General features: G+C 45.9%; 1 protein-coding gene across 1 annotated transcript in view; it reads right to left on the reverse strand.

Annotated features, from left to right (window-relative positions):
* ANO3 (anoctamin 3) overlaps positions 1-15,265 on the reverse strand; it is a 138,030-nt gene that overhangs the window by 83,887 nt on the left and 38,878 nt on the right. The window contains exon 5 of the mRNA XM_061610608.1: positions 10,525-10,631. Within this exon, the coding sequence (XP_061466592.1) occupies positions 10,525-10,631 (107 nt within the window). The remainder of the gene's footprint in view (positions 1-10,524; positions 10,632-15,265) is intronic.

Raw genomic sequence — 15,265 nt, forward strand, 5'->3', positions numbered from 1 at the left:
GAGAGCCTTTGGGCTTAGGGCGGTATATAAATTAAACTAAATAAATAAATAAAATAAATAAATTCGTAGGGCAGTATAATATCTCAGAGAGGATATCAGGTCTCCTGCTCCCCTGGTACATTCACTATAGCTGCCCAATTTCCCTGCTTTTTAAAGTTTGACAGAAATATCGGTGGGCTATAGGTACGTTCTTAAACTGCAAGTTTTTTTTATTGCTCATTAGTGAATTTCTCTGCTTTTTAATCTGGGAGGTAAGAAATGGGATCCTGTGCTAGTTTGCTGAGAATGAATCAATCATTTGCATGCTTATTGAGTTCAATGGGATTTACTCCCCTGCAATTATGCTTAGGATAGGTGAAACTGACCATGGGGGATAAGGAGGGGAAGAGGAGGAAGAGCGATGGGAGGGGAGTAGGAGGGAGGGGGAGGGGGACGGGGACAGGAGCAGGAGGGAGTGGGAGGGCAGGTTTGATCATTTGTATGCTTACTGAATTTAGTGGGACTTACTCCCCTGCAATCATGCTTAGAATAGGTAAAACTCACCAGGGAGGAGGAGGAGGAGGAAAAGGAGGGAAGGATGGAGGGAGGGAGGGAGGGAGGAGGGAGGGGGAGGTGCAAGGGGAGGGATAGGAGGGAGGAGTAGAGGGCAGGTTTGATCATTTGTATGCTTTTTAAGTTCAATGGGATTTACTCCTGTACAATCATGGTTAGGATAGGAGAAACTGACCGGAGGAGGGGGAGGGGATTGGGTGAGTGGGCACTGGGCAGAGGGAAAGCTCCTTTCCTTTCCAAAAGGAAAACAAATAGTATTATTGTTGTTCAGTGTTTTCCCCACCCTTTTATTCTACAGCAAGCACATGTAGTCTCCCACCCAATTTAAACCAAAGTTGCCCCTGGCCACATCCACAGCAGGCCTTTATTCCACTTTAGACAGTCATGGCTTCCCCCAAAGAATCTTGGGAAGTGTAGTTTGTAAAGGGTACTGAGAGTTGCTATTAGATGTTATGTTCCCCTCACAGAGCTTCAGTCAGAGCAGGTGACTGTTAAACCACTCTGGCCACTGGAGCTCTGTAAGCAGAATAGGAGTCTCCTCTCAGCATGCTTCACAAACTACACTTCGCAGGATTATTTGGGGGAAGGCTTGACTGTCTCAAGTGAAATAAAGGTCTGGTGTGGGTGTGACCCAATGACTAGCCAAGCCAAACAGCTGTGAGTCTGGGTTTTAGAACACTGATGGTTCTTACTGCGCATGCCCAACATTATAATAGACTTCAATGTTAAATTAATTAAAACTCAGCCAGGCTTTTTTAAAAAACTTTTAAACTGTAGAAGAGAAGATGAAGGTCAGAGTATTGGATTACAGGTACTCTGTGAACACGACTGATTTTTAATTAATTTTGACAAATTATGAGACCTGTGACAGAAAAAAGTCCAACAGGGGTCTCGATTTTTCCCCTCTTGGTTTACACTTTGAATTCTCTAATCTCTCTGAGTGTCTTGTGTATTGCCATGAAAACTTAAAGGGTTGTTAAGCAAGCATTTCTGAGTTGAGGACTATAGGTTTTGTAAGGTTTTGTTTTGAACTGTGCTTATGGGAAGCAGGAAAATGGCATTGGGAGTATTTTCCATTTAACATTTTGGAATGTGAAAAATGCTGGCTATATTATTATTATTATTATTTATTAAATTTATATACCACCCGACTAGCATAGCTCTCTGGGCGGTGAACAACAAATCAATACAAAATACAATAAAATCCAATAAAAACGAGCCACAAAATATAGAGAATGGGAGATCTAAAAACAATTACAATACAGTTTAAAACAGAATTAAGTTAGATTAAAAGCCCTGGAAAAGAGGAAGGTTTTAACCTGGCGCCGAAAAGACAACAGCGTCGGCGCCAGGCGTACCTCATCGGGGAGACTGTTCCACAGTTCGGGGGCCACCACCGAGAAGGCCCTAGTTCTTGTAACCACCCTCTGAGCCTACCTCTGTGGTGCAGAGTGGTAAGTGGCAGTAATGCAGAGGAAGCTCTGCTCATGGCCGGAGTTCGATTCCAACGGAAGGAGGAAGTTGAGTCTCCGGTAAAAGGGGTTGAGGTCCACTCAGCCTTCCATCCATCCGTGGTCGGTAAAATGCGTACCCAGCATATGCTGGGGGGGGGTAAAGAAAGGCTGGGGAAGGAACTGGCAATCCCACCCCACATATACAGTCTGCCTAGTAAACGTCGCAAGACGTCACCCTAAGAGTCGGAAACAACTCGGACTATAAGTGCGGGGACACCTTTACCTTTACCTTTATATAGTATACAGCCAGTCTCATGGCTGTATAATACAACCCACACACACCATCCTCAGCCACCTAACAACCACAAGGTGAGCTCAAATCTGCATCTACCAAAATTATAAAGAAATTCTGAAGTATGCTGACAATGAGACATAAAAATGGAAGCCTCCAGTGCAGGGTAAAAAAAAACTTTGAGAAATTGGAAGAGAGGTTTTAGCACAACACTAACTAACCCAATCTGTGCTATGTATGTAGGAATAATTGTTTCTAAACATTGCAGAAGAAGGACTGGATATGGCTGAACTCAAGCACCCAAGTTGTGGGATCAGGCTGCACTCTACAGACAGCTGACTTTGGACCTTAATTACTAGACATCTTTCTGGGGGACATTGCACTGGTGCTGAGCCCAAGCTCTTTGCTTATCCCTTCCCTTATTTTTCAATCTCTCCTTACAGGGCTGTAACAAAGTGCAGTGCTGGAGAGACCCCAGCCACTCACCAACTTTATTAGCTCAGAGATCTAAATTTTCATATATATTTAGCATACGCAAATTTTATGTAAGTGTTGCTCTGTGTTATGGGCAAAAGTAGAGACTCTCACCTAGCAATGCCACTACTCTCTGCATATATATTTTGTAATGAACACCTTAAAAATTTTCTATCCCAGTATAGCGGCTGCCTCTGGTGGACATAAACAGTGAGCAGTATTCTCTCATCTGGGACTTTGAAACTCACATTAAGCTCCAACAAGCAGTGAACTGATCCATAGCTCATAGCTTTTGACAGTAACCATATTAGCAAATGACCAGATGTGAAGGAGAACAGCAAATAGCTTTTATCTGCTTGGAGGAACTTGCTGACTTAATGTGAAACACTATTAGTCTTTATAATGATTTTGCATTGGTTTGTAGGATCAGGTTAGCAGAATTAGATGCAAATTAGAAAAGAAGCACTAACATGAAGGATGAGCACATGTTGTGCCCTGTGTTCTACCTTCTGGTTTAACCTGGGCAATTTATAAAATTAATTTTGGAATTGGTACATGAACAGCTTTTCAGTTTTCAGTCTTAGGGCTTTTTTTTCTTTACAAGTTTTACCAAGGTGCACAAGCACATATGCAAATTGTTTACAACAATGGACAAAAAAGAAATTTTGAGTCCATCACACCGTCACATCACGATTACTTTTTGCACAGTGCAAAAAACTGAACCATGTGCAGAGATGTGCATTAATTATATTACAGTTACAAAAGGGCCTCCTGATGCCTTTGTGCAATTGCATTAAGATTATTTTTTGTGCTCTGATTTAATATGTATGCAAGTGCACGGGAAACCTGTCCAGGAAAAAAAATACCCGGTGGAGTGAAAATTGCAACAAAATGGACATTTGTAGTAATGTGAATAAAAGTTTTTTTTATAAAAATGGAAAAACGGCAGTCATACTGGTGCCACACAAATAAAAGTAGGCAATTAAGTGAAATCCAGAGAGGGAGAATTTCATAAGCATCCCAACAAAAATATCCAAGTTCCCCAAAATTTACTGTGGGTTGGGTATAGAGAAGAATGAGTACAACTCTACTCAAACTGGGTTTTCCTAGTTCTTTCCCTCCAGTATAGCCTTCTGCTCCCTGCAACACACTCCTGAGGGACAAGGGATCCTCTGGACTGGCACAGGATGGAGCTATGGAGAGACTGCAGCAGGATGAGGAAATTGAAATAACTGGGTGGAACAACCTTGCACAAATGGAAGTGCCTTTCCACAAGTCCAAGACACCATTGGATCCAAGCCTATATTAATATATATTACATTGACAAATATTGTTAGCTTTCAGTGACAAATCTAGGGATGCCTTCAGACTGTCACTAAGTTTCACAAGGGATTCAACTGCATAGTGCAACGCAGGGCCGATGCTAAAGGGTGGCCAGGTTGGGCCCTGGCTGAGGGCCCCTCGATAGGGTGGGGGAGGAGTAGCGCTCCCCTTCCATGATCCATGGCAGAGTACTGCTGCAGATCTCAGGGAGAGAGCTTTCCAGCTGCCTACCCATTCGCTGGCTCCACCTCTGTCTCTCCTGTCTTTTGCGGCTGTGCGCGCAGGGCTGCCATTAACCAAGATGGCAGCTGCGGTTTCCCTAAGGTGCTGATGCCCCTGCCGCCATCTTGGTTGATGACAGGAGAGACAGGTAGGTGGGGTGCACGTGCATGCGTGCACCAGGGCCCAGGACAAGCAGGTGCACAAGGGCCCTGGTATGCCTGGTGCTGGCCCTGATGCAACTTTAAATTTACACAGTTAAAGTATAAATGGCTCTATTGCCCTAGAGCACCAAATCTGCTCTAAAAAAGATTCAGACTTTTTGTTGTTTTGGAAAGTGGCAGGGAAATGTATTGTAAACACCCTGCAAGCATATCAGGATGAATGCAGGATGAATGTTCATTGTGTAAGCGCCCCACAAACCAATAAAAACAAATGGTCAGTAAAGACTGGATATAATCTAGCCTCTACATAAGCTTTGTGCAAGCAAATCAGAATGAATGATGAACAAACAGGTTGTCTGGAGGGGCACCAGGGGAAATTCCATGATGGTTTCTCTAACTGGGTAACTATTATTATTACAGTCCTGCTGGGGAAAGGGAGGATATAAGCCAAGAAGGCCAGGGGGGGCACTGGTGGGCAACACCAAAGGGGGTTGCTTTTTTGGGATGCAGTGGCTCACCCCACCCCCTTTTAATTAATTTTACAGGGCAGAGTTTTATGTGTGGTGTTGATTGTTTGTTATCCCCTGGGGGGATTGTCTTGTTTTCTCTGGGTCACTTCTGGGGTGAGAGCCTGGAGGTAATCTGGAGTGGTGTGTGTTGATGGAAAGTGGTTTCATGCCCCTGGAATGAGAGTCCAATCCAACATGAAACTATGCCATTCCTGGGTAAGAGTCAGAGGAGACTGGTTTTTGTCCCAGGTGAGAGCAGGGGTGTGAGTTGCATCCAATAGTTTTCTTTGTTTGGCTGTTTCCTAGTTTGATGTTCCCTGCCACCAGCTTCTACTGCATATCTTTGTTTACTAGTGGTGGGTTAGGGAAGTATGTGTCTTGGTCAGGAACAGAGAAGGGTTGGGAGTGGGACTGCCATCCCTGTGATGGTAGGCTGGGGGAGATATAGTGGTGGGTGAAGGTATAGAGGGGGGAAGAGAAGGACTAGTTACATCAAAGCCCTTGTCCTCTCTGCGTCGCCTGCTGTGTCTCAGAATTCGGGAAAGCCAGTCAGTCAATCCCATGGCCTTGTGATGTTGATAAATGCCAGGTCTGCCCAAAATAAAACATTTGATCGTGGATGAGGGGGCAGACTTGGCATGTATAACTGAGAGCTGGGTGGGTGAGCTCGGTGGCCGAGTACTAACCCAGTTATGGCTGCCTGTGTACTTGGTGCAGAACTATTCTAGGTCAGAGGGATGGTGAGGGGAAATTGCAATCATTCATAAAAATTCCATCTTCCTTACTAATCTATCTGTACTCTGTCTGGGCTTGAGGGACTGTTTGTGGTGTTGGGCCAGAGAGACAGAACATTAATGTTGTTAATGTACTGTGTACTGTCCACCCCTCTGCCCTATAACCTCTCTAACTGAGCTGGTGGAGATAACGGTAGATGTGGTGTTGGAGAACCCTTTCACTGTGGTGATGGAGGACTTCAATATCCATGCTGAGGCTGCCTCAAATGGACCAGCTCAGGATTTTATGGCCTCCATGACAACCACAGGGCTGTCCCAACACGTCAATGGCCCAATACATTTGGCAGGACATACCGTTGACCCATTTTTTGCCACAGAGCGGATTAGTACTACTGTATTGATTGGAGGACTCATTGTGAACCATTGTCATGGACAAACCATTTCCTGGTAAGGTTTGGGTTAAATGTAACTATTCCACTCTGCAAGGATTGGGGACCCATTGAGATGGTCTGTCCTTGGAGACTTATGGAATCTGATGTATTCCTAAATATTGGGGGGGGTTCCGGCTGGCATGGCTGGTGCTCCTGTTGAGGCTCTTGTATCACTGGAATGGAGAGATGTGTAGAGCCATCAACACAATCTCTCCTGAGTGCCCCAGCCATTGCTGTGCAGCGCGTAGGTCACCTTGGTTTTCCAGTGATCTGCGAGCAATGAAACAGGAGGGTTGATGGTTGATGGAAATCTTGGTCCAAACCTGACCGAACACAGTTAAGGCTGCACTATCATGCCTACCACATGGCAGTGGTGAAGAAAGACTACTTCTCTGCCATCTGCAAGTAGCCAGCCAGCACAGCTTTTCTGAGTGGTGAATGGCTTTTGTCATCTGGCCAAAAGAGCATTGCTCTGACACCCTTGGAGGCCTGCTATAACAACTTTGCAAGGCACTTTAGGTTCAAGATCGATCAGATTAGGACAGAGTTGGATGCCACAGTTAGAGCAAGTCCAATGGAGGGGTCCAGAGCACCGTCTGTTCCACGTGTATTGGATCAGATTCAATTATTGTGGCCTGAGAATGTAAACAAGCTGCTTGAAGAAGTGCAGCCCACTACCTGCCCTCTTGTCCCTTGCCCAGGGGACTGACTGAATGGGTCCAAGGAGTGATTAATGCTTTGCTGGGGGAGGGGAAGATACTATCTGCCTTGAAGGAGGCAGTGGTGTGCCCCCTCTTTAAGAAGACCTTTCTGGACCCAGAAGTAAACAATTATTGCCCAGTGGCAAATATCCCCCTTTTGGGCAAGGTGCTCGGGAAGGTGCTGGTAGAATCATAGAATCATAGAGTTGGAAGGGGCCTTGTAGGCCATCGAGTCCAACACCCTGCTCACAGCAGGAAATCCACAGCTAGAGCATCTCCCGCAGATAGCGGTCCAGCCTCTGCTTGAAGACATCCAGAGAAGCGGATCGCACCACCTCCCTAGGCAGTCGGTTCCATTGCCGAACTTCCCTTACTATCAAGAAGTTCCTTCTAATGTCCAATCTGAATACGCTCCTGCAACTTAAAACCATTAGACCTAGTCCTACCCTCTGGGGCAGCAGAGAACAAATCTGTACCCTCCTCTATGTGACAGCCCTTCAGGTACTTAAAGAGTGCAATCATGTCACCCCTCAGCCTTCTCTTCACCAGACTGAACATGCCAAGTTCCTTCAACCTTTCCTCATAAGACTTGTTCTCCATACTGGCTATCATCCTCGTCGCCCTCTTCTGAACCCGCTCTAACTTGTCTATATCTTTCTTAAAATGAGGCGCCCAGAACTGAACGCAGTATTCCAGATGAGCCCTGACTAATGCAGAATATAGTGGGACTATTACTTCCCTTGACCTGGAAACTATAGCTCTGTTTATGCAGCCCAAAACCGTGTTTGCCTTTTTTGCTGCAGCATCACACTGCTGGGTCATGTTCAACTTGCGATCCACTACAATTCCAAGGTCCTTCTCACACGCACTACTGCTAAACCGGGTATTTCCCATCCTGTACCCGTGCATTTTGTTTTTGTGGCCTAAATGCAGAATCTTGCATTTGTCTTTATTCAATTTCATTTTATTAATTTCAGCCCAATTTCCTAGTCATCATCATCATCATCCAGATCCCTTCGGATTTTATTCCTGTCTTCCATTGTGTTAGCTATCCCTCCCAGTTTCGTATCATCCGCAAACTTCATAAGGCTTCCCTCCACCCCATCATCTAAGTCACTGATAAAAGTGTTGAAGAGTATCGGCCCCAGGACAGAGCCCTGTGGCACTCCACTCGAAACCTCCTTCCAGTCCGAAGCAGAGCCACCGACGACCACTCTTTGAGTACGGTTTTCCAACCAGTTGTGAATCCACCTGACAGTATTTCCATCTAGTCCACATTTGACCAGTTTGCTAATCAAAAGGTTGTGGGGGACTTTGTCAAACGCTTTGCTGAAATCTAGATAGAGCATTTCCACCATCTACTAAGCTAGTGACCCGATCAAAAAAAGAGATGAGATTAGTTTGATACGATTTTTTCTTGACAAACCCATGCTGGCTCCTACTAATCACAGCATTGTCATCTAGATAGTTGCCAATGGACTCTTTTATTATCTGTTCTAATATCTTTCCTGGTATTGAAGTCAGACTGACCGGCCTGTAATTCCCCGGATCTTCTTTTTTACCCTTTTTAGTGCAGCTTCAAGCATGCTTGCAGGAAACTTGGAGGAAACTGCTTGGAGGAAACTGACTACTTGGATCCAATCCAATCCAATCTGGCTTCAGGCCTGGCCATGGCACTGAAACTGCCTTGGCTGCCCTGGTTGGTGACATTTGTCACAAGAGAGATGGGAGAATGTGACCCTGCTCATTCTCCTTGATCTCTTAGAAGGTTTTGATACTGTTGAGCTTGGTATCCTTCTGGAATGTCTCAAGGAGGTAGGGATTGGGGGCACTGTGCTTTAGTGGTTCCACTCATACATCCAGAGCCACTTCCAAAAAGTTGTTATCGGAGGCTACTGTTCAGCATCATGGGAATTATCCCGGGGAATTCCACAGGGTTCCATCTTGTCCCCCATGCTGTTTAACAACTATATGAAGCCACAAGAGCTGTCATCAGGAGATCTGGAGTGAGGTGCCATCAATATGTAGATGACACCCAGCTCTGCCTCTATTGCATCTGAATCAGGAGAGGCAATTGAGGTGTTGAACCGGCGCTTGGACATAGTGATGGACTGGGTGTGGGCCAATAAATTGAGGCTGAATCCTGAAAAGACAGAGGTGTTATGTGTCCAGAGTTTTCATGTCCAGGAGGTGGGAAGATGGCCTGTTCTGGATGGGGTTGCTCTTTCCTTGAAGGAGCAGCCTAGGGGTAGTCCTTAACCCAACACTGTCACTGGAGGTTCACATGGCCTCAGTGGCTAGGAGTGCCATTTCCCAGATCCAGCTGGTTCGCCAGCTCAGTGAAGACTTGGCCACAGTGTTCCATGCTCTGGTAACTTGCAGCTTGGATTATTCTACATGGGGCTGCCCTTGAAGACAACTCGGTAACTTCAACTGGTCCAAAATGCAGCAGCAAGATTACTGGCTGGGGTTCCCTTTAGAACTCATATAATCCCTGTTTTAAAACAGCTGCACTGGTTGCCAGTTCATTTCTGGGCCCAGTTCAAGATGCTTACATTAGTGTTTAAAACCCTAAACAATGTAGGTCCCAAATATCTCAAAGCCCACCTCCTTCCCTACAAACCCTCTCAAGTGCTGAGATAGCTTTTAGGCCCTTTTGGTAGTTCTGTCACCTTCAGACATTTGTGAGGTTGTGTGCTGGGAGAGAGCATTTTCTGTGGCAGCCCCTAAGCTGTGGAACTCCCTCCCTCCAAGGTGTGTCTGGCAACTTCATAGTACAACTTTTGGTGAATGCGGAAGATGCACTATGGCCTTCAATACCTGAGATGTATATTTTTAGGACCCACCCTATTTTCTGTGATGTTTATGTTGTTTTTATATATTGTTAATTATGTGTTTAGAAGTGTTGTAACCCACCCTACTTTAGGCTGCATTAACAGAAGTATGGTTTCCAAATCGTGTAAAATATTGGTTCCCCTCTATTTGGTACTGGTCAGGCCTCATCTTGAGTACTGTGTCCAGTTCTGGACACCACCCTTTAAGAAGGATGCAGACAAACTGAAACAGGTTCAGAGGAGGGCAACATGGATGATCAGGGGACTAGAAACCATGCCCTATGAGGACAGACTGAAAGAACTGGGTATGTTTAGTCTTGAGAAAAGAAGACTGTGGGGAGATATGACAACACTCTTCAAGTACTTGAAAGATTGCCACACAGAGGAGGGCCAGGATCTCTTCTCGGTCATCCCAGAGTGCAGGACATGGAATAATGGGCTCAAGTTGCAGGAAGCCAGATTTCAACTGAACATCAGGAAAAGCTTCCTAACTGTTAGAGCGGTACGACAATGGAACCAATTACCTAGGAAGGTGGTGGGCTCTCCAACACTGGAGGCATTCAAGAAGTAGCTGGACAGGCACCTGTTAGGTATTCTTTAATTTGGATTCCTGCATTGAACAGGGGGTTGGACTCAATGACCTTATAGACCCCTTCCAATGCTACGATACTATGACCCTGGGTCTTTTGGGTGAAGAATGGATAATAAATTCTGATTCTAATTCTAATAATAATACTTATATTTTAGTTAACTTATTCACTGAATCATTTTGGATGGCAGAGCATGACTTGTTAACAGCAAGCAGTCTTAATGCTCAAATGCTTTATGAATTTATACCCATTTTTGATTTTCCATCTTCATACTTCGTCCTCTGTAGCATATGGTGTACTATCCTGCTTCTCGTGGAGTTGCTGAAGAAACTGTCTTTGTTGTTTATTGTAAAACTGTTGAAGAGATAGTTGATGTCAATTAATTTTCAGAGCAGCTGTCAAAGTACCACCATACAATATTTCTCACAATGAACAAAATTGTTGACACTTTTAACATAAGCACTGGCATCTTTAGCATATCCCTCAGTACATTTGACATTAAAGAATTAGGCTTCTGGAGGCCACTTCTTTTGAAGCAAATAGACCAGAGATGGTGAAATCTGTGGTTCTTCAGGGATGATGGAAGATGTCAAACAACATCTGAAAGGCCACAGGTTTCCCATGCCTGAAACAGACCACTGAGATATGGAGCAAGCATAGTGTACTTGTCGTGCCCAAAACCAACAAAGACAAACTCGGAAGCGGAGATTAGTTTTTGTTTAGTAGCTTTAATGGATAAAGTAAGTTCAGAGTGCTTCACGAATTATCTTACAGGTTATATAGGCTTCAGTTTCATAACTAGAAGATGCAAGGTACAACTATACTGCACTAAGATGTAGCAGCAACTAGACACCTCCCACTCACTGACCTTAAGTAAGGATGGGTGAGCATCCTACTTGCATGGCCTTCAAGTCACTACAGGGAACATGTGTACAAATGAGCGCTTCTCCTCAGAGGGATAGTGAGAGCCTGCTGGGATTGCCAGCACAAGTACTATGTGGCAGTGACGGTGGAGTGGGCAGAGGAAGGGGGTGAGAGATGGGCGCAGAGTCCTGCTCTTGACAGGGATGGACTTGCTCACTGGTAACAGGATCCACGGGGGCAGAGCTGTCACTCTTCACACCACGGGAGCTTGCAGGCTCCTGCACACCTAAAGACACATCACTGGTGTCTTCTTCCCGTTCAAAGTCCAACTCCTCTTCATTGCTGCCACCCCAAGCCCTTCCTGCAGGTCTCATGACATCATCCCCTTCCCATGCAGATTATCCCCAATCCAAAGACTTCAGTTTGTCTGGGTAATGTTCATGGAATTCTCTCACTAAGTCCAGTGCATGAACATCTGTGGCTGCCTCCCAGGATCTTATTCTGGCCCAAACCCCTTCCAGTGGATCAAGTACTGCAGCTTGCCCTGTTGTCATCAAGAATCTGTTCCACCTCACATTCCTCCTGGCCATTGACAATGATGGGAGTGGGCTTTAGTTTGGTGAACTGGTACTGGTGTGGCTGCTCCCCGGAGGTCAGCAATGAGTGGTGAAAAGCCAGGTGGATTTTCAAGGAGGCAGGCAACTGCCAATGGTATGACACCAGATTAATCTGCATTTCTCCTTTGAAGGGTCCCACTCCCTAAGCCTCCAGCTTGTGTCAGGAAGATGTAGTTGGCAAGTAGTGTGTGGATAGCCACACCTTGTTCCCCACCTGGATTTCAAGGCCTAGCTGTCAGTGCTGGTTGGTCATTGTGATGTTCCTGTATTAATGTAAATATGGTAAGTGCTGTTTGTATAGAATATATATGGTAAGTGGAGTGAAAGAGAAGGGGGGAGTAGATGAGCATGCTGGATGATTGGCTGAGCGTTTGAATGGCTGGGAGTATAAATGGAAGAATGACAGTTGAATCTGGGTGGATGTTAGTAGAGGGTGGGTGTTAGTTGGTGGATGTGAGAGGAAGAAGGTGTTTGGTGGTGGATGTTAGGAGAGTGTGGAGAAAGAGGGAATTGGAGTTCTAGTTAATAATAAGACAAGTATCACAGGAATAGATGAAACCATATGCTTATGTACCATTATAAAAGTAATCTTGTTATTTCTGATATTTAATAAATACTATTTTGGTTTACTGAAGGCCTGATCCTTGGCTGGGGTTTTCACAGACCAGAAGGGAGGGCAAGGTAATTACCAAGGCTGAAGGGAAACAGTAATGAATGGTGGCAGCGGTGAAGAGAAGAAGAATAACATTACAAGTATCCAGCACAACCCAGAGTTATATGAGTTATCTATATAGATACAAAGGGGTTGGGAACAGCATAAGCATACAGTCACAAAAATAACCAGATAGAGAGAGGCTCAGGCAAAGTCTCTGGGAACATTGGTTATAGGACGTGACTGGTGGTGCTGCCTAGCAGAGGGATCTAGAGAGATCTGTGCTAGAGTGGAGAGAGAAACCATATAAAAGGACAGTCCGGACTGGTGGAGTCCCTGGTGGTGCCTAGTGAAAGGTAGTAGCCACAAGCAGGTAGGAACCTGACAGGGAGAGCCAGGGAAGGGCGTCACAGTCATCCATTGGTAGGTGGCCTTAGCCCTCTCAAGCTGCTCTTGCAATAACTGTTGCATGGCCTGCAAATCCTGTACATAATCTGCTGCAGCAGGGATGGCCAGGATGGTGGTAGGGTTGTGGTGGTGGTAGGCGTAGTTGGAGAAGGGGGTCTGTTGGGTGGAGGAGTGCACTGAGTAGTTGTAGGCAAATTCTGCAAGGGGCAGCAGGGTCACCCAATTGCCTTATTGGTAATTGACAGCAGCAGAGGTACTATTCCAGAGTGTCATTGACTTTCTCGGTCTGCCCATCCATCTGAGGATGGTGGGTGGAGGATAGTTACAATTCAATCTGCAACAAGTGCAACAGGGCCTGCCAAAACCAAGTGCTGAACTGGGCCCGCAGTCCAAGACCAAGCTGTTTGGGAGTCCATGCACCCGGAAAACATGCTTGACGAACAATTGGGCAGTTTCTTTAGCACTGCTGAACCTGTGCATGGGATGAAGTGGGCCATTTTGCTGAAGGCATTGACTACCACCAGGATGGTGGTATTCCCCTGTAAAGGGGGTAGATCTAGATGAAGTCTAGGGTTACCATTGTCCACAGCCCAATGGGTGTGGAAGTAGTTGTAATAGCCCCGCTGGTTGCCCCAGGGCATTCTTGGCCCTCAAAAAGGTAGGGCAAGTCTAAACATACTTTTTAAAATCATGTTTCATTCTAGGCGATCAAACTCTTGCGTAACCGCTTGCAGTGTCTTAAACATCCCAAAGTGTCCTGCGGTGGGGGTGTCATGGCATTTCTGCAGTACCTTAGCCCAAAGCTCACTGGGAGGAACATATAAGGCTTTGTAGTGATAAAGCAATCCCCCTCCTTTTGGGAGAAGCCTGAAGCTTGATTGGGATTGCGCTCCTGCAACTCTCAAATCTGCTCCCTGGCGAATGGGTTTTTTTCCTAGGCAGCTCTGAGTTCCTTGACCCAGGGATCAGCACAGGCGAATGCCACAATGTGATGTAGAGGTGGCTCTGGGTGTGGCTTGTTATGCTTTGGCTTGTGAGAGAGTGCTTCCGCTCTTCTGTTTTGGGTATGAGGAATGTAGGTAATCTGGAAGTGATACCTGGCAAAGAATTGGGACCATCACACTTGGTGCTGGTTCAGCTTGTGGGCCATTTGGAAGCTCTCTAGGTTCCAGTGGTTGGTGTGGACATTCACTATATGCTGCGCCACCTCTAAGAGGTGCCACCAGGTCTCAAAAGCATCATGGATAGCCAGTAGTTCCTTCTCCCACACAGTATAATTTGTTCAGTAGCTTATGGGAGAGGTACACACAGGGATGTAGGTCCCCCCTTCACAGAGGGTTGCAACAGCAACACTCCAATGGCAATATCAAAGGCATCTTCCATTACGAAAGGCTGGCAGAGGTTGGCATTTTGTAGTATTGGCTCAGATGAAAGCATCAAATGCCTGCTGGGCTGCTTCAGTCCATCAGAATGGGCTGCTCTACTTCAGACAGTCTGTTATTGGGGCCATCATGTTGGAGAAAGCAGCAATGAACCACCTATAGTAATTGCTGAACCCCAGGAAAAACTGTAGGTCCTTTTGGGTCTTGGGGGGGTTGCCAAGAGCACACAGCACACCTTCTCTGGGTCCATCTCCACCCCCGTTAGGATGAACCAGTAGTCCAGAAAGGCCAGTGTGATTAGATCAAACCTGCACTTCTCCAGCTTGGCATACAGGTGGTGCTCCCTCAGTTCCTGCAGTACTGTTCTCACATGCTCCTCGTGCTGCTCTGGGGAGTCAGAGTAAATAAAGATGTTGTCAAAATAAACAATCATGACACAATGCAGACAGTCCTGAAAAATGTCATTCATGAAATGCTGGAAGACTGCTGGAGCATTCAATAGTTCAAAAGGCATGACCAGGTACTCAAAGACTAAACTGGTCTTGAATGCAGTTTCCCACTCATCCCCTTCCCAGATCCTGAGGTTGTATGCCCCATGCAGGTCCAGTTTAGTGTATATTTTGTTGTTCTCAGTCACTTTAGTATCTTGTTGATGAGGGGGAGTGGGTGATTAGGGATGGTGATTTTGTTCAGCTCCTGGTAGTCTTGGCAGGGGTAGAGCTTGCTGCTCTTTTTCTTAATGAAAAGTAGGGGGGCCCTGGCAGGTTACCTGGATTAAACTCTTGCTTCAGATTGACATTGAGGAAGTCCCTTAGAGCAGCCAGCTCCAGCTCAGAGACTGAGTAGATGTGGCCAATAGGTCAATGGCACAGTTGTACGGTCTATGGGGGGGGGAGTTGGTTCGCCACTTTTTTGTTGAAGACATTGCAGTAGTCTTGGTACTTCTCAGGTATAGGATCGAGCATGTTGGGCAGCGGGGCAGTCGGTGCTGCTGCTACTACAGTCTCCACTGGCTGGTAGTGGTGTTTACAGTAGTCAAACTGGAACATCACGGAGGCTTCCCCC

Source organism: Rhineura floridana, chromosome 2 (genome assembly GCF_030035675.1).
Source record: "Rhineura floridana isolate rRhiFlo1 chromosome 2, rRhiFlo1.hap2, whole genome shotgun sequence".
Taxonomy (NCBI): domain Eukaryota; kingdom Metazoa; phylum Chordata; class Lepidosauria; order Squamata; family Rhineuridae; genus Rhineura; species Rhineura floridana.